The sequence below is a fragment of the Corythoichthys intestinalis genome, chromosome 11 (genome assembly GCF_030265065.1).
Source record: "Corythoichthys intestinalis isolate RoL2023-P3 chromosome 11, ASM3026506v1, whole genome shotgun sequence".
Lineage (NCBI taxonomy): Eukaryota > Metazoa > Chordata > Actinopteri > Syngnathiformes > Syngnathidae > Corythoichthys > Corythoichthys intestinalis.
Genome location: NC_080405.1, coordinates 21,923,338 through 21,941,080, shown reverse-complemented (window position 1 = coordinate 21,941,080; position 17,743 = coordinate 21,923,338). Strand labels below are relative to the sequence as shown.

Sequence of the window (17,743 nt, the reverse complement as noted above, 5' to 3'; positions counted from 1 at the left end):
TTTACAGTGCAGTCAAATACATTGCTTGTTTTCTCCATTCTGCAGTTTTAAATAAAATTGAGCAGTGAATTAATTTTCTGGTTCTTTCTTTGAATATTGGCTCAGATCTCTCTTTCTGATATATGGCGGAGAACACAGACAAGGCTGAAAAAGCAGTTTCTGCTCTTGCACCCCTCTTTAAAATAAACTGCTGTATTTTAAGCCAAAACAACTGTTGTGTTTGATATAACAATATGTCTATTTGCTGCCATAGCAGATTCATGGTTCATGGTCTCGAACTATTTTTAATTTGTCCGTTTTACACTGGAGACCCCCGTTTACAGACGTCGTGCAACCGCTTTTGTTTCAACCAAGCCATAAAAAAGAAGGTGTGTAATTATATTTATCATTTGAAATGTCTGTCATTTTTAGCTTACAATTATTAATTGATGTCTAATATTTAGTTAAAAAAAAAAAAAAACGACTTTAAAAATTATTCACTCGGATACTTTTAAGCAAATTACGTCACAATAAAAAAAATAGTGTCTGTAAATAAGTTAGGCATATCTACCTCATAACTATTGCTTAATTGCATTTTTTTTGTTACTGTTGCATTTTCCCAAATATTTTAGATGATAAATATTTGATCCAAACAAAGTAAAATTGAAGAAAAAACGTTTAAAAGGGTGAATACATGAAAAAAAAAAAAATCTCGTCCACTCCTTGATGTCTTTGATTTGTGCATCGCAACCCTTGTTATATTATCATGTTTCACCCATGGAATCCATCAAAATCTGGCTGTGACCCTTCACAGCTGTGTCTTTACACTCGGTGATACATGCCACATGGAGTTTTTGGATCAAAAATAGGTATGTACCCGATAATATCTCGTTAAAATCATGGCGTCTTTATTTATGCTCTCTCACATTCTCACCTCCAGGTAGGGTTTTGCTGTTAAGTTTTATTATTATTATTTTTAAATGCCCTCCTGGTCAAAATGTTTACTTCCCCGAGAAATTGAGATTTTAAGCTTTCCAATGATCCATCACACATGCATATAGGACAATTTTGAAATTTGGCCAAATTGGGGGTCTCAGAGCGGAACTTCAAATGTTTTCCGCCATATACAAGTATATATTGTATGAGGAGAAAGTACTTTTACTTTTTACTTGTACTTTTAAATCAAGTAATCTGTACTTTTACTTGAGTATTTTTTTGTTAGATACTTTTTAATTTTTTGCCTCTGTATCTGTACTTTCAGGGTAAAAATAAAAGTGAGTACAGTACTTCATCCATCACTGACTAAAAAGCTTTAGTTGATGTTTCCCTTGAATGAGTGTAATGACTAAATAAAATTAAAAAAAACAACTATTAATGTGATATGCAAACAGACTTGAGCTATGTCAAAAATTGCTTATTTTAAAATGTTATTTTATAACGGCTTGTCCAAAGAATGCTCTTTAACTTCAGGCGTAAATCACATTTATTTTTTGGGATTAGCGCTCTCTTGTGGACTTTAATGGAAGTTCATCTCAAAATGGCGAGGGGGAAAAAAGTACATTCTGACTAATTTGCGTTTGAAGTTGTAATGTAACCAAAAAATTTATTAAACAAAACTTAGCAGCTGTGGGGGTTCTGGACTTGAGCAAGAGTCCATTTTAAGCACCCCATCCAAAAACAATCTCATATACAGCTCTTCTATACATAAATATTTAACAACCTCTATGAAGACAATATTTATCCACGTTTTTGCTTAGCAATAAAGGTTTGTAAACTGGCTACAGATGAATATCCTGTGTGATATTCGTGTCTGATGTGCCTTTAATAACCCTAAAACAAAAAAAAAGAAAAAGCTCCGTGTTCATTCCAATAGCTCCACCCCTCCACCGCTACATCCCTTTCACCCGGCCGTGACTCTCCTCCAGCTTGGAGTCAGCGTGTGCACGCCGTCGTCTTTCTGGCCGGTTTGCGACCGCAGTCTGCTGACTTCGACTAGATGGCAACCTCGGCGTGTTCCCGGACCACCAGACGTTAGCGAAGAGAGGCTGCCGGAGAGCACAGGACATGATGAAGTTGCTGCTCATCTTCGTCCTCTCGGGTGCATCCTGCCCGCTCACCCTCGCCACCATCAGCGGTAAGAACTGATGCAGATACACGCATGTGGAAAGTAATTTGAGCATTTATTCGATGTGCGCGATATCCAGCTCAAGGTTACTATGTCCTTTCTACAATAAACAAGCCTGTGTAATAGAATTTTTGGCGCACTAGTGTGTCATACTACTTAACCCCCCCCCCCCCCCCCCCACACACACACACACACGCCAGTGCTACCTTCAACTATATTACATTTCTGCACATCAGTAGGACAACTTTATACAAGTAGGGGCAACAACTCGTTAAGAGTGAGACAAAACTGCGCAAAAGTTATCTGTGTACAACTCACCGTCACACACTTGATACTAACCATTAGAATTATATTAGGGCTGTCAAAATGATCGCGTAAACAGGGCAGTGATTAATTTTTTAAATTAATCACGTTAAAATATTTGACGCAATTAACGCACATGCCCCGCTCAAACAGATTCAAATGACAGCAGTCTACTTGTTACTTGTGTTTTTTGTGTTTTGTCGCCCTCTGCTGGCGCTTGGGTGCGACTGATTTATGGGTTTCAGCACAATGAGCATTGTGTAATTATTGACATCAACAATGGCGAGCTACTAGTTTATTTTTTGATTGAAAATTTTACAAATTTTATTAAAACGAAAACATTAAGAGGGGTTTTAATACAAAATTTCTATAACTTGTATTAACATGAAGAACTACAAGTCTTTTTATTCATGGATCGCTTTAACAGAATGTTAATGTTAATGCCATCTTGCTGATTTATTGTTATAATAAAGAAATACAGTACTTATGTACAGTATGTTGAATGTATATATCCGTCTTGTGTCTTATCTTTCCATTCCAACAAGAATTTACAGAAAAATATGGCATATTTTATAGATGGTTTGAATTGCGATTAATTACGATTAATTAATTTTTAAGCTGTGATTAACTCGATTAAAAATTTTAATCGTTTGACAGCCTTAAATTATATTCATTACTGAGAAATGTAAGACTATCAGCATGTATTTCCTGAAACAAACAAACAAACAAACAAACAAACAAACAAAAAATCCTTATCCACTGATTTATGTGCTCAGACCAAAATATAACAGAGTTGCTTTGGCACCATCTTGTAGCTTCTTGGTGTCAAGCAAGTATGTCGCACTGAGTTGAGGAGTTTCATTTAGACCAGGGGTCAGCAATCTGCGGCTCTAGAGCCACATGTGGCTCTTTAGCGCTGCCCTAGTGGCTCCCTGGAGCTTTTTCAAAAATGTTTGAAAATGGAAAAGGATGGGGGAGGGAAATCTACAGTATTTTTAGTTTTAATACGGTTTCTGTAGGAGGACAAACATGACACAAACATTCTCTCATGGATTAGTATTGTAATGTAGTTAAACTTGAGGCGGCTTCGTACAACTGAGTAATCACGTGGTGCGTAATTCTCTATAGGATGCACTGCAGAGAAAAAAAACATTTACAGTATTTTCCGCACTATAAGGCCCATCGGAGTATAAGGCACACCTTCAATGAATGGCCAATTTTAAAACAGCAAAAAGCATTAAGGCGTAGTAGTCGTTATAGTAGTAGTGGTTGGTGTTAGGCATCCACAAGTTGGAGCGGAGCTAAATGGATTGTCATGCCAAGATTAACCAATCATCGGATTATAAGGCGAATTGTCGGCTTTTGAGAAAATTGAAGGCTTTCAGATACACCTTAAAATACGGTAATCATGAAGGCTCATTAGGTATTTGTAGCCAACTTAGTCATTTTGATTGTAGGCTAATATAGACACATACAGCTTGTGTTGCCTTCATCATCAATATCCATCTTTTAATTTTTTTGTGGCTCCACACATATTTGTTTTATGGTTTTTTTTTTTTTTTTGCTCCATTATGGCTCTTTCAACATTTTGGGTTACCAACCCCTAATTTACACCAAGGTATTTTGTTTTACCACCTTAGCTTGGTTATTTATGGGCAGTTCCAAACTTGTGTGTGAACGTGGTGTATAGGATGTTACACAAACTTTGGAATATTAGTTGGACACCTACCCACATGCACTGTTAGGTGAGACTACAGGTGGACTATTAGTTGGGCCTTGTTGTGTTAGTGCAGTAGCAGGAGTGAACATTTTAAATAGATTCTAGTAGACCAAAATTGCATCAGCGGTGGAAAAAATGTCACTAGTAATCCAGAGCCATTTTATTAGGTGCATTGTACTGTTATAAAAGTAATTAATTTTGCGTATTTATCTCCATAACAATGAATGTTTGTGCATGGTCAAAGCAATACTTTGCTCCTCGAATGAAAAGAATGGTCAATTAATAACAAAATGATTGTGGTGATGGCTGACTTGTATGAAATACTGGACAGCCTATTGCTACTTCATTTGATTTATAGTTGTTGGCTGCAAGGAAAATATATTGCACTCTCACTGTCTACGTTTCATTCTAGCATCAAATGAGTTTGTGTCCTTGGCGGAGATGGAGGACGCCTTGCTGAAAAATCTCTTCCAAGGGTACCAGCGCTGGGTGAGGCCCATCCAGCACGCAAACGACACCATCAGAGTCCGCTTCGGACTCAAGATCTCCCAGCTGGTTGATGTGGTGAGAAGGAGCACATCACTGCTTTTACTTTTACAAAAACATTGACTTAACACATACTGAGATAATCTTGGTTACCTACAAATCTTCATTAAGTTCAGATGTATTATTTGACCGTATATTTGAATGGTGTAGCACTTCCATTACACCAAGAGTTAGCTTTGCAAAAAACAAAACTTTCCTAGGGGGGGTGGGGGGGTGGGGGGGATTACCCCTGAGTGAATGTCACCTGATCAAAACGTTTGTGATGTCCTGTAAATGCCACAAAAAGGCAGCTAAATGCGTAGTAAAGCTCCTCCACTTATTTTAACGCAGTTCTTTGGAACCAAGAAGCCATAAGGTAGCCAACTTTAGTATTTGTTCTTGAGCATAGATGGCACTAAAATAAAAAAATAAAATAAAATACCCCCCCCCCCCCCCAAAAAAAAAACAAATGTTTTGGATATAAACGTTTATTTTTCGCTCGTCATGCTCGTCTCACACACACCCTTTGTTATTACTGATTGTTCCGTTGGAGTTAGTGCTGCGAAAAACCCACAAAAAGTGAAATAACAAAGATGTTAATGATTGCTCGAATCTAAATTGGTTGGCTATGCTGAGGTGGTTTTGAAGACGATTTGAATTTCTGATTTACGGGGTATATTTATCCCAAGGTTGTCTAATCCAAACATAAATTTAATAATTTTTCACAGGCCTGTTCTCTAGTCCTCCACCAAATAATAATGTCTGGAAGTGGTGAAATATTCTGTACCACCAACATGTAATTGGTTGTTTTTTTCCAGTTAAATAAATCTGGGTTTGGAAGTTTTTCAGTTCTTGAAGTTCTGAAAATAGATCCACAACACTTTCCTTCCTTTCTGGAGTGCTCCTTTAATATTTCAGTGCTGCCGCTGATAGGATGAAATGCTTTGGTTTGTTCAAAGGGAGGAAAATGTAGGATGCTAATGGATGAATCACGCTCCCCAGCGTGAAATATTCATCCCTACCATTTTAGCTTCTACCTGCCACATGAGCTGCATACAAAGCCTCTTCTCGGGTGGGAGAAAAACAGTTTCAGCCGTGCGGTCCTTTTGGAGTTAAGAGAGGACAGTGTGGTGACAGTGGGCTCAGCCTTGTCCCTCTGAGCCTTCCTAATTGGCTGCTGCATTGCTCATTATTAGATCATGCTTCACCTCTGCTCAGTGTGATGGCCACAGCATCCAAGTGAAGGTGACAGCTGCGCCCTGGGCTCATTGAAAATACTCCCTTACCTGTAGACTACAGTACTCAACAGATTTCATGCCTATGTCTTTTTTTTTTCTTTTTCCTTTTTCCGTCTTATCCTTTGGCTGAGGGTAAGAAGGCCTCATGTTAAGTAATTTTGTTCTTTCCCTCCTTCATTAAAATCTTGAGGTTTGCATGCCCTCTTGTTATTATGAAAATAAACATATAAAAAGGAAAAGGAGAAGTAATAAAATGGTGCATTTCTACACAACCTTGAATAAGGATGCAACAATACTCGGTTTTATATTGAAACGTTCGATACGCCCTCCTCGATTCATTAAACAAAAAAAATTCGATACAAATGAAAAGCTCCCAAAATGTATTTTCCAGATTTTTTCTTGCGTGCGCTCGCAAATATGCCCGGGGTGCATCGAAAACTGAGGGCTGTCCCTTGAAAAGCTCTGAGACAGCTCCTCCCCGTGAGCAGCACTCCTCCCGCAAACTGCATGGAGGACGGAGTGATGCACGCTGCATTTGTTTGTGGCAGAAGTGAAAGACACGACGATCATGGCCAGAGGAAAGACAGAAGTTTGAGGAGGCGGCTTCAGCGTCGTACTGATCCGCTGTGTGGCAGCATATTGGGTTTGCTGATATGCTATCCCCTCTAGTACATATTTCACAAAGACTATCTTCCCAGATATTTACAATTAAGTCCGCCAAAACATTGTCGAATAACCTCGCTTTGACAACAGACAGATTAACACCCTGGAACACAGAGAGCTACTTCATGGTTACATGATGACAATGAGTGGCAATTTAAGAGCTCTGTACTTCAAACTCGTCCTGTTTATGAAGGTCGACTGTCATATGCTGGTGTTGTGCAGTAATGAGCAGAAGTGACTTCTGTGGCGTTTATTTACTTTTTTAATGCCCCCACAACACTCGCGCACACACACTAGATATCAACATATAGCAAACTAAATGTGCTACATTAGATACCCCCAAGTCCCATGCCATTGGCTACGTGAGCCCAGAGTGATCATATACTCCATATACTCCATCGATGAACTAAAAACCGCCGTGACTGAATGGAAGCTAAGCAGGCCAAATCAATCCATACCAGTGACTATACATAATGCTGCAAATATTGTTAATTCAGTACGTGACACAGATGGACTCGGACCACAAATAGGATGTTTTGCTCATGTGGTAAACCTAGCCTAGGAGAGCTGTAGCAATCAACAGTGTGCCCCGCCTCACTTTACAAACATTATAGATTGTCCTCAGCACTTTTATACAAAATTTCTTCAGATCAGTAAGAAGTAAGCACGTAAATATTCTGCACTAAAATGCATATGATGGCATTCTTATTGTTGCTTGTTAGCAAAATAAAGAAAACATATCAAAAAAACAAAATTACACTTCTATTTTTTGTTTCAGCGCATTGAATGTATTGAATCGGATCGAAAATCGTGTCCCTTGTATTGAAAATTATACCGAACCATGACTTAACTGTATCGTTGCATCCCTAACCTTAAAGCATACAATAATCCATCAGAAACTGTATTTCTACATGAATATCTCTCTGGCAGTGTTAATACACTCTAACTATTATCTTTGCAAAGGAAAAATGGTTAATGCATCTCTTCGATTTGATATACGTATATCACTTGTGCAGGTATACTGAATGAAATGTATGATTCGAATAATTGTCTAAATGAAATTAATGTGCGCCATGACTAAATGTAAAAATGTTGTCATCGTCAATTAGATGATCGTGGATGAATACTACACCTCACATATACAACCAAATTTATTGAGACCAATTTTTTGTCTTTCCCTTTATAAACACAAGTAATCAATGACGTTTTTATTTATTTGTGTTACTATGTTTAGGATGAGAAGAACCAACTCATGACAACTAATGTTTGGCTCTGGCAGGTGAGCAAAAGTCAACAGCTTTACTACTGTACCTGTTTGTTTGAATGAAAAAAAGTGTTTAAATGACAAATGATTGTTCCTGTTTTACCTTTCATTATAAAATATGCCAAAAGATACTTAAAAACAAAAATCACAGGTTATAAAGAATAAAAGAGGTGTTAAATATTTATATTTTGAACAGGAGTGGATTGATTTCAAACTGCGTTGGAATCCAGAAAAATATGGTGGCATCACCTCTATACGAGTTCCTTCAGAAAACATTTGGCTCCCTGACATTGTGCTCTATGAGAAGTAAGATCTGACATTTTTCCAATTTTCTCACACACAGCAGATATAAGATGCCAAATAAAAAATGAGAAAATATAGTTAGCTGGGATAGGTACCCTTATTCTTGAATCCACTACAGTCAAGTACATTTTAGGGTAAAAGTGCATTGATTCTTTTAAAGGGAACCTCGGCCTCAAAGACTTGTAGGCTCTAATAAGCCACAATTGTTTTCTTTTTTTTTTTTACTAAAATATGTTGTTAGAAAAACATAAAATATTGCTATTCATTTAAAAATCTCTAATAATAAGTACATTTTTTTGACCGATGGAGGGCATCATGTTTTATGCGTGCAATGGACGCTCGGGGTGATGACGTAGTTTGTCAGTGTCACTAGATGAACACTACCGGGTTACTCCAATTCCTTGTACGTGGCAAAACATCTAACACATGCGCACATCAGTTAAAAGCGGCGAGTACATACTATTTGTGTTTTTACTGAGTCTTTTTATTACCTTTTCATTGCCTCAAAATACTTTTTGCATGTGTTTCCTTCTCATACTTTCAAGCATTGTTTTGTTGTGGTAGCTTTAAGCAGATTGTTGATCTGTTGACCAAATTAGTCATGTAGCATATTTGAACCACCCTTATGTGATATTACTAAGTTTAAGTGTTTTCTTAAGGCATCTTTAGTATGTTCTGTCTGTATGCATCTAAACAAAACAAGCTGAAAGCTACGGTAGTACTTTGGGTGTCAAATTCACCTCTTGTAGGACGTTTCGCCGGTGTAGCACAACACCGTTCCCCCCCCCCTACTTTCGTCTCGTCTCATCCCGTCTTTCTTGTCATTTTGCTTTTGCTGCTCGTTTTGTGGAAATATTGACAGTGCTGTCATGCTTATTAATGCTCCTCCCGGGTTCAAATTGAAAGGGTTGAACAGATGACATGTTTATGTCGCTAGAATCATACTCTGGAAGCCCGGCAGCGTAACCATGTGACGTCACCGCCCTGCGACATCAACAACAATGGCGACTTATTAGTTAAACTAATTTTAAAATTGTATATTTCTGAAAACATCAAGAGGGGTTCCAATATTGAATTATTTTAACTCATAATAACATTTATCTTTTAAGAACTACAAGCCCTTCTATCCGTGGATCCCTTTAAAATGTTTTTTTTTTTCAAACATTTACAGTATTTAAACAAGATTTTTACTGAACTTAACCACAAAAGTTTTATATTTTGCACAATGTTCTACGTTTTTTGTTTTTCAATCATTTGCGCAAACTTCGCAAAAAACATTGCGTGATTATGATTATTTTCCCAGCGCTGACGGGCGGTTCGAAGGCTCCCTGATGACCAAAGCCATTGTCAAGTACAACGGGGTTATCACCTGGACACCACCAGCCAGTTACAAGTCTGCCTGTACCATGGACGTCACCTTTTTCCCTTTCGACCGGCAAAACTGCACAATGAAGTTTGGCTCTTGGACCTACGATGGCAACATGGTAGACCTGGTTTTGATTGACAACCACGTGGATCGAAAGGACTTCTTCGATAATGGCGAATGGGAGATTCTTAATGCCACAGGGGCAAAGGGAAACAGAAAGGATGGCCTGTATTCCTATCCCTTCCTCACATACTCCTTCATTCTGAAGAGGTTGCCGTTATTCTACACGCTTTTCCTCATCATCCCTTGTCTGGGGTTGTCTTTCCTGACGGTACTGGTGTTCTACCTTCCATCCGATGAAGGGGAGAAGCTGTCGCTCTCTACCTCCGTCCTCGTGTCACTCACTGTATTCCTCCTCGTCATTGAAGAGATCATCCCTTCTTCTTCCAAAGTCATCCCGCTTATCGGCGAGTACTTGCTCTTCATCATGATCTTTGTCACACTGTCCATCATTGTTACTGTGTTCGTCATCAACGTGCACCACCGATCTTCGGCCACCTACCACCCTATGTCGCCATGGGTTCGCAGCCTCTTTCTTCAAAAGCTGCCTAGGTTGCTTTGTATGCGAGGTCACATCGACCGTTACCACTACCCGGAGCTGGCTCCAGAAAGTCCCGAGGTGAAGCCACGATCCGGAGGGCGGAGAGGAGGCCAGAAGGCAAGTGGAGGACAGACTGCTTCCGATGGAAAGGAGGATGAGGCCTGGGCCACCATGTTGGAGAAAGCCATCTACTCAGTACGCTACATCAGCAGACACATCCGAAAAGAGCATTTCATTCGAGAGGTAAAATGACCTCACTCACTCACTCACTCACTCACTCACTCACTCACTCACTCACTCACTCACTCACTCACTCACTCACTCACTCACTCACTCACTCACTCACTCACTCACTCACTCACTCACTCACTCACTCACTCACTCACTCACTCACTCACTCAAAAAATATTGTATATATCTTTTTTTTTAATTAATTTTTTTTAAATAACTTAATTTTTTCATATTGTAATAATTGAAAATGTCGTTTTTACACAATGTTAAACCTACAATTTGAAACACACTGCTCTTTTGTAGCTTTTGATTGCATCAAGTATAATTTCATAAACTATTGTTATTGAAACATCACCAATACCAACTTGCATTTTACTCAATATTGAATCAGACCGGAAATTGGTGACATTTAGTTTTCTCTTAATTATCTCTCATAACATATCAACTAAAATTGACTTGACCTTTAAAACGTTTTTTTTTTTTTTTTTTTTTTTTTTTATTGCACACTTAATTTTTTCTGAAATTGATGCACCTCACCTGAAGTGCTCTAGCAGCTAAGGAAAGGCATGCCTAAGCATTGATTTGTGAATGTTTGATAACAAGGATAATTTACTCATCATACATCTTACTTGCAACATTTTCGGGCTATTAAAATCTTTATGTCAATTATTTGTGGATTTTCGTTGTCCGAGTTTGTGCTCCTATTCCTCACGAATAGTGGAGTACATAGTCGTGACTTTTATAGGGCTTCTCTAACTAAGTGTGCATTTACTGAAGCTCTAATGCAACCAGCGGAGTTGTACAATACCTTCATAAAATGTTAAACCCACACTTAAGCTGAAGATAATCAAAACAATGGCTTGGCATAGATTTTACTGCGGTTTCAGTCTTTCTTTATTCTTATATTCTAAAAAAAATTGTGAGAATAGGGATTGTTTTAACAGTTTATCATGTTATCTGTATGCAAAACACATAAAATGCTGTTTTAATGTGTTGTTTTATTCTAACTGCACCCTTGCCTTGTTATACTCATATTCCTTTTGACTCCCAGGTGGTCCAAGACTGGAAGTTTGTTGCCCAGGTGCTAGACAGGATCTTCCTGTGGGCATTCCTGACTGTCTCCATACTTGGCACTATCCTTATCTTCACTCCAGCTCTCCATATGTTCCTCAAAATCCCTCAACCAATTCCAAGTGAGGATCCTACTTCAACCTCACAACTTTAGCACAGAGCCCTGACGTTTCAGTCTATCAACTACAAACAATAATTCTATCAAAGGATCCCAGCTGTCCTTATAATAATTATTTGTTGCACTTATTTATCACACACTGGTCTTCCATGCAACTCTGCCTGTCTAAAACGCTTCTCTCTCCTGTCAATGTCTTCCTATTCAATGTCTTATTGGTCTTGAGACTTGTTTTTTGGCATAAAGTATACACACACACACATTCTTAGTCAAAACTATTAGGATTAGCATTGATGAGTTCTTATGTAAATGGAAATTCAAGTAGTGAACTCAGCATGAATTACCTTTGAAGAACACATTTTGATTGGCCAATTTTCGTCTCCCAGTTTAGATGACAAAAGCTGATTTTTTAAGTCAAAATAAATACAGTATAGACAAATATTGCGTTAACTACTTAGTGATTTCCAGCATTTGAACTCAGTCACTATAGTGTATAGCAGCTATCACCAACTGTGGTAAAGTCAGATATTCTACTGGTTCGAAAATTACTCACTATTCAGCCATGAATAAGTCTTATATTCTGTTGTTTTGAATCAGCTTTGTGAGACTGAGAAGTGTGTGCATTAAATTTGTTTGTATAAAATGTATAGAATGTTTACTGGAGGTGAATTTAACTGGCCATGTACAATTGTCAGTATGTAACTGCACCCCTTAGGGTTGACAATAACATGCAACATCTTTATTTTTAGTGTTTTATATTTAGTAAATCTAAAAAATACAACAACAAAAAGTCATTTTGATTTCTGAGGGTGATTCTTTAATTTCTGTTGTCCATAAAAATAGTATTAAGAACTCAGTACTCAGTAGAGTTATATGACTTGCGAAGGCATGATAATTACTATCATTGTTTACATTTGTTGCTGTTTCAACACTCTTGAACAATTTCACTCAATTTACAGAGCAGTACTGCTACAGAATGTGGCAACACAAAAATGAGTCAGCATGTTTTCCAGCAAATCTAAACAGTTTTTCTGCTTTGGTATCAAATACACAATGGTCAATTTTAGCAAGCAAAGTTCTAACAGATATATCTTCATGTGACACTGTTGAAATGACAATATATCTAGATTATCAATTATATTACATGGATACATATTTAACTCTCATTTGCATCTATGGGGCACATTTAGAACCCAAACATTAAGCATTGTGCCAATAAGCCCGCTATAAGCCATATTATAATCATGTTTGTCAACCCTCATTTCATTTGTCGACTTGTCTCCTATTCGCGTCCTCCTGTCTGGCTGTCCAAGTGAGCTCGAGTATTGCGCAACATCTCCATGTACAGTCTGTTGTTCTCACTGCAACATCAATAGAAAGTTGTTATTTATGAGACTGTTGTTATTATCATATAATGTATTATAAATATGATGTCAGCCCCAGGCATAATATATAAATAAAATATCAGTCAAGAAATACATTAATGGGAAAACAGATACATTTTGTGGTGTTTGTACATGAAAGATGACTTTTGTTAGTGTCTGATCCCCAAAATCATAAAAAACAAACAAACAAACAAACAAACAAACAAAAAACAAATCTGAAACAACACGAGTGTTTGTAACCGGAGCACCATAAGCACAGTATCACATGGATACCCCCCCCCAACCCCCGTAGTAAAATGGGCACATTAGCTTTAATATTTAGTCACTTACTCGGCCACAGAGCGGTCAAACATCAGGTTACCCATATCCATGTAGAACTGGGCATCTGTTCGAAGGGCTGTCCAGTACTCATTTGCCTGAGGGACCAAATCAATGTCTCTGAAATTAATGCAACCTTGAGGCTTCACCCCTAGTCAATGTAGATGTTCACAATTGGCTATAGATTTCTTCAGGAATCCGAACAGCACAGCATGAAACTCATTAAGTGACGTCAACATAGTTCATTTGCAAGAAGTACCTACAAGAGTGCGCCAGAGCAACAGTTTTATTGACTTGGCCAGCGAATAAAACTGAACATTTGAGTCCTTTACAAAATACTGAGTTTTACTTTGTGCCCAATATACCAAGAGTATTGTCACCTGCTCCTGGATGGTATAACCCCACTGGTTCTGAGAATTATGGGGGTCCCAGTATCCTGACTGTCTTTTTAGCCTTATGAAGCGCTTTGCTTGTTCCTCTCTCATGAATGGGACTGCCAGCACCCCTAGACCCAAGATGACAGACGGTAACTGAAACAGTGCAACACAGTCTGAAAACATGTACAGGCCTGGAATACGATGTGTAAAAATGTTAAGATAGTAAACAAACTGATGTCCAGCATTTAAATACTGTATATTCTAAACATATGTAAAGAAATGATCTTGTACATACTTTGATTCATTAACCTGAATATCAGGTAGACCTATCCAATGCAATACAACCACTTTCTTATAATGCAGCTCACTTCGTCATATATTATTTAAACCACACAATAATTAAACAACTTGTTGGTTATTAGGGGTAAAGTAATGTGAAGCAGGGGTATTCAGCTATTGGGTTGGGACACACAAGTTGCTAAAACATTGAGTTTTGTAATTGCAGTTGTTATGTTCATCCTTATAAGGTGCTCTGAAAGGCACTGTTAAAATATTATACAGTATACGTTTGCTTTAGAGGGTTTGTAGGAAAACTACATTCACTTTATTTTTCTTGACTTTTCAAATTGTGCTGTGACCGTGACAAGAGGGAATTGTGAGTCCTAGGTGGACAACATTTTAAAACAAACGGTATAAAGCATAGTTATTTTCCCCATAGTAAATAAGAGTATGACTATTAGGTGTAAGATACAGCAACTTATGACTCTATGAATACAATGACATGAATTGTACTTACCTGTCAAGACAGCAAGAAGAATTACAAGCTTCATGTCTATAAAATGCAAAATCAGCATTTTAGGTTTTTAATTCCAATGTAAAAAAACGATATCCAAAAAGATTCAAGATTTACCTGCTAAGAGAGTGCTGATCTCAGCCCCAACCTGAGAATCTCACAGATGAATGTGGATGAGAACAAGAGTTTCTTTCACCATGAAGCAGAGAGGAATGAGTTGTCGAGCAAACAACTCTTGGAAGGTAACCGTCCAAAACACACACACACACACACACCCCGCGCCCCTACACTACTGCATTTCATGAAAATGTTGGGCTGTGAGCTTCATTATAAAGATGGTGGCTGTATTAAGTACTTACCAATGTCTCATTAGATTTTTAAGGGAAACATAACATGTGCCTCGGAGGTGTACATGCATATACTGTTCATATACAAATCATATGAGATACAGTGAGGCAAATAAGTATTTAGTCAACCACCAATTGTGCAAGTTCTCCTACTGAGAGAGGCCTATACTTGTCAACATGGGTAAACCTCAACCGTGAGAGACAGAATGTGGAAAAAAAACAGAAAATCACAATGTTTTTTAAAGAATTCATTTCCAAATTAGAGTGGAAAATAAGTATTTGGTCACCTAAAAACAAGCAAGATTTCTGGCTGTCAAAGAGGTCTAACTTCTAACGAAGTCTAATGAGGTCTAACGAGGCTCCACTCGTTACCTGTATTAATGGCACCTGTTTTAACTCATTATTGGCATAAAAGACACCTGTCCACAGTCAGTCACACTCCAAACTCCACTATGGCCAAGACCAAAGTGCCGTCGAAGGACACCAGAGACAAAATTGTAGACCTGCACCAGGCTGGGAAGACTGAATCTGCAATAGGCAAAACGCTTGGTGTATAGAAATCAACTGTTGGAGCAATTATTAGAAAATGGAAGGCATACAAGACCACTGATAATCTCCCTCGATCTGGGGCTCCATGCAAGATCTCACCCCGTGGCGTCAAAATGACAACAAGAACGGTGAGCAAAAATCCCAGAACCACACGGAGGGACCTAGTGAATGACCTACAGAGAGCTGGGACCACAGTAACAAAGGCTACTATCAGTAACACAATGCGCCGCCAGGGACTCAAATCCTGCACTGCCAAACGTGTCCCCCTGCTGAAAAAGTACACGTCCAGGCCCGTCTGCGGTTCGCTAGAGATCATTTGGATGAACCAGAAGAGGACTAGGAGAATGTGTTATGGTCAGATGAAACCAAAATATAACCTTTTTGGTAGAAACACATGTTCTCGTGTTTGGGGGAGAAAGAATACTGAATTGCATCCGAAGCACACCAAACCCACTGTGAAGCATGGGGTTGTAAACATCATGCTTTGGGGCTGTTTTTCTGCAAAGGGACCAGGACGACTGATCTGTCTAAAGGAAAAAATGAATTGGGCCATGTATCAAGAGATTTTGAGTGAAAATCTCCTTCCATCAGCAAGGGCATTGAAGATGAGACGTGGCTGGGTCTTTCAGCATGACAATGATCCCAAACACACAGCCGGGGCAACAAAGGAGTGACTTCGTAAGAAGCATTTCAAGGTCCTGGAGTGGCCTAGCCAGTCTCCAGATTTCAACCCCATAGAAAATCTGTGGAAGGAGTTGAAAGTCCGTGGTGCCCAACGACAGCCCAAAAACATCACTGCTCTAGAGGAGATCTGCATGGAGGAACGGGCCAAAATACCAGCAACAGTGTGTGAAAAGCTTGTGAGGAGTTACAGAAAACGTTTGGCCTCCGTTATTGCCAGCAAAGGATACATAACAAAGTATTGAGATGAACTTTTGGTATAGACCAAATACTTATTTTCCACCATGATTTGCAAATAAATTCTTTAAAAATCCAACAATGTGATTTCCTGTGTTTTTTTCCACACTCTGTCTCTCATGGTTGAGGTTTACTCATGTTGACAATTACAGGCCTCTGTAATATTTTCAAGTGGGAGAACTTGCACAATTAGGGTTGACTTAATACTTATTTGCCCCACTGTATACTCTATACTAAATCATGTACATACATATATATAATAGTACACATTATCTTCATTAAACAATGACAGTCCTCTTTATGATTACCATTGTTTATTTTATCTAAGTAAGATTCTCTCGTGTGCCCGCCTCTGATTACATCAAACAGGAACGAACACTTATCCACAAACAGACCAAAAAAAAAAAAAAATCACATTTCACATCTCACATTTGTGAGACTTCCACTAAATGTACATAAATGAAACTATTACTGTATGTAGCCATTTTGCATCACTTGAGCCATCATACAGTTCTCCTGAATTAAACACATTTTCTCCACTGGGTGGGGTTCTTCCCACAATCATGACCGTCTCCAGCAGCCCTTCACCCACTGAACGACTACTGTAACACTGCCCTGCACTGCATGCTGATATCCATTTTTAATGTTTTATCTTATTTGGATACTCATTGAGTGGAATTGCACCAAATGGTGCAGATGTTCCTCTGTGTTCTCTAGGTCCATTCTATTTATTTTACTTTAAAATGTGATTATACTGTACGGCAACGCAGAAGGCCCTGCAGTTGACTGGCAACAAGCTCAGGGTGAACCTTTCAATCCTAATAAGGATAAGTAAACAAACATAACTTCAGTACAGTTCAGTTGTAGATAACTTTTGTGCATTCATTTGTTCATTTATTCATCTTCTGTACGGTTTATCTTCACCAGGGTACACACGGACAAATAATCCACCCCGTCACACTCAAAATGTATAGAGAATTTGGAGTGTTCAATCACCTTAGAATGCATGGTTTTTAAATGTGGGAGGAAAGTACCTGGAGAAAGCCCACGTAGCCACAGGGAGAACATGCAAACTCCACACAGAGATGCGGGAGCCTCGGATATAAACATTGATCTAAGAACTGTGAGGCAGATGTACTAAGAACTCACCCAGAGTGCTGCACTTTTGTGCAATTAATCTTTATTTTTTTTAGGTGATACTGGGGCGAAAGGTTTGAGAACAAGTGATACAGAAATTCAGTGATGGCTCGACCTCAATAGAACACACACAGTAAGACATAATGAGCAACAGAACCAATTCTACCCATGCACAAAGAGACATTACTCTGTCAAAATTCTATTGAAGCTTTTGCACTCAAACAATAATTGTCTCTGCTGTGACCACATATTAAAGAAAAGAAGACAACAAAAGAGGGGAAACAAAAAAGTAACGTGCACAAAGCAAAATAGATACAGAGCCGAGATAAAAGGGTGAAAAAGCAATGCCACCACATTTAAGTCCATTAGTGGAACACTACTCATGTATTAAAGATAAGAGAATTAAGATCTCCCT

At 38.5% G+C, this 17,743-nt stretch overlaps 2 protein-coding genes across 2 annotated transcripts; one reads left to right on the top strand and one right to left on the bottom strand.

The window, feature by feature from the left end:
* Window positions 1-1,889: 1,889 nt before the first annotated feature.
* Window positions 1,890-12,984, top strand: LOC130923963 (neuronal acetylcholine receptor subunit non-alpha-2-like). The gene is made up of 6 exons (XM_057850159.1): window positions 1,890-2,113; window positions 4,540-4,691; window positions 7,788-7,832; window positions 8,014-8,123; window positions 9,424-10,330; window positions 11,370-12,984. The coding sequence occupies exons 1-6, from the start codon at window positions 2,044-2,046 to the stop codon at window positions 11,541-11,543; spliced, it is 1,458 nt and encodes a 485-aa protein (XP_057706142.1). The 5' UTR covers window positions 1,890-2,043; the 3' UTR covers window positions 11,544-12,984.
* On the bottom strand, window positions 12,502-14,610 carry LOC130923965 (uncharacterized protein C3orf85-like). Its single transcript, XM_057850160.1, has 5 exons — window positions 14,495-14,610; window positions 14,381-14,416; window positions 13,588-13,712; window positions 13,220-13,305; window positions 12,502-12,865 (listed from the first exon to the last, which is right to left on the bottom strand). Exons 2-5 carry the CDS (start codon window positions 14,412-14,414, stop codon window positions 12,787-12,789), a joined length of 324 nt encoding a protein of 107 aa, XP_057706143.1. The 5' UTR covers window positions 14,415-14,416; window positions 14,495-14,610; the 3' UTR covers window positions 12,502-12,786.
* Window positions 14,611-17,743: the final 3,133 nt, after the last annotated feature.

Excerpts from the sequence above, each read along its gene's own strand:
- LOC130923963 (XM_057850159.1), top strand. The coding sequence starts at position 2,044 with ATGATGAAGTTGCTGCTCATCTTCGTCCTCTCGGGTGCATCCTGCCCG. Across the intron at positions 8,124-9,423 it reads GACATTGTGCTCTATGAGAA|CGCTGACGGGCGGTTCGAAG; the intron begins GTAAGATCTGAC and ends TTATTTTCCCAG. Across the intron at positions 10,331-11,369 it reads AAGAGCATTTCATTCGAGAG|GTGGTCCAAGACTGGAAGTT; the intron begins GTAAAATGACCT and ends TTTGACTCCCAG.
- LOC130923965 (XM_057850160.1), bottom strand. The coding sequence starts at position 14,414 with ATGAAGCTTGTAATTCTTCTTGCTGTCTTGACAG. Across the intron at positions 13,713-14,380 it reads TCTTCTTGCTGTCTTGACAG|GGGTGCTGGCAGTCCCATTC; the intron begins GTAAGTACAATT and ends TCTTGGGTCTAG. Across the intron at positions 13,306-13,587 it reads GTTATACCATCCAGGAGCAG|GCAAATGAGTACTGGACAGC; the intron begins GTGACAATACTC and ends TTGGTCCCTCAG.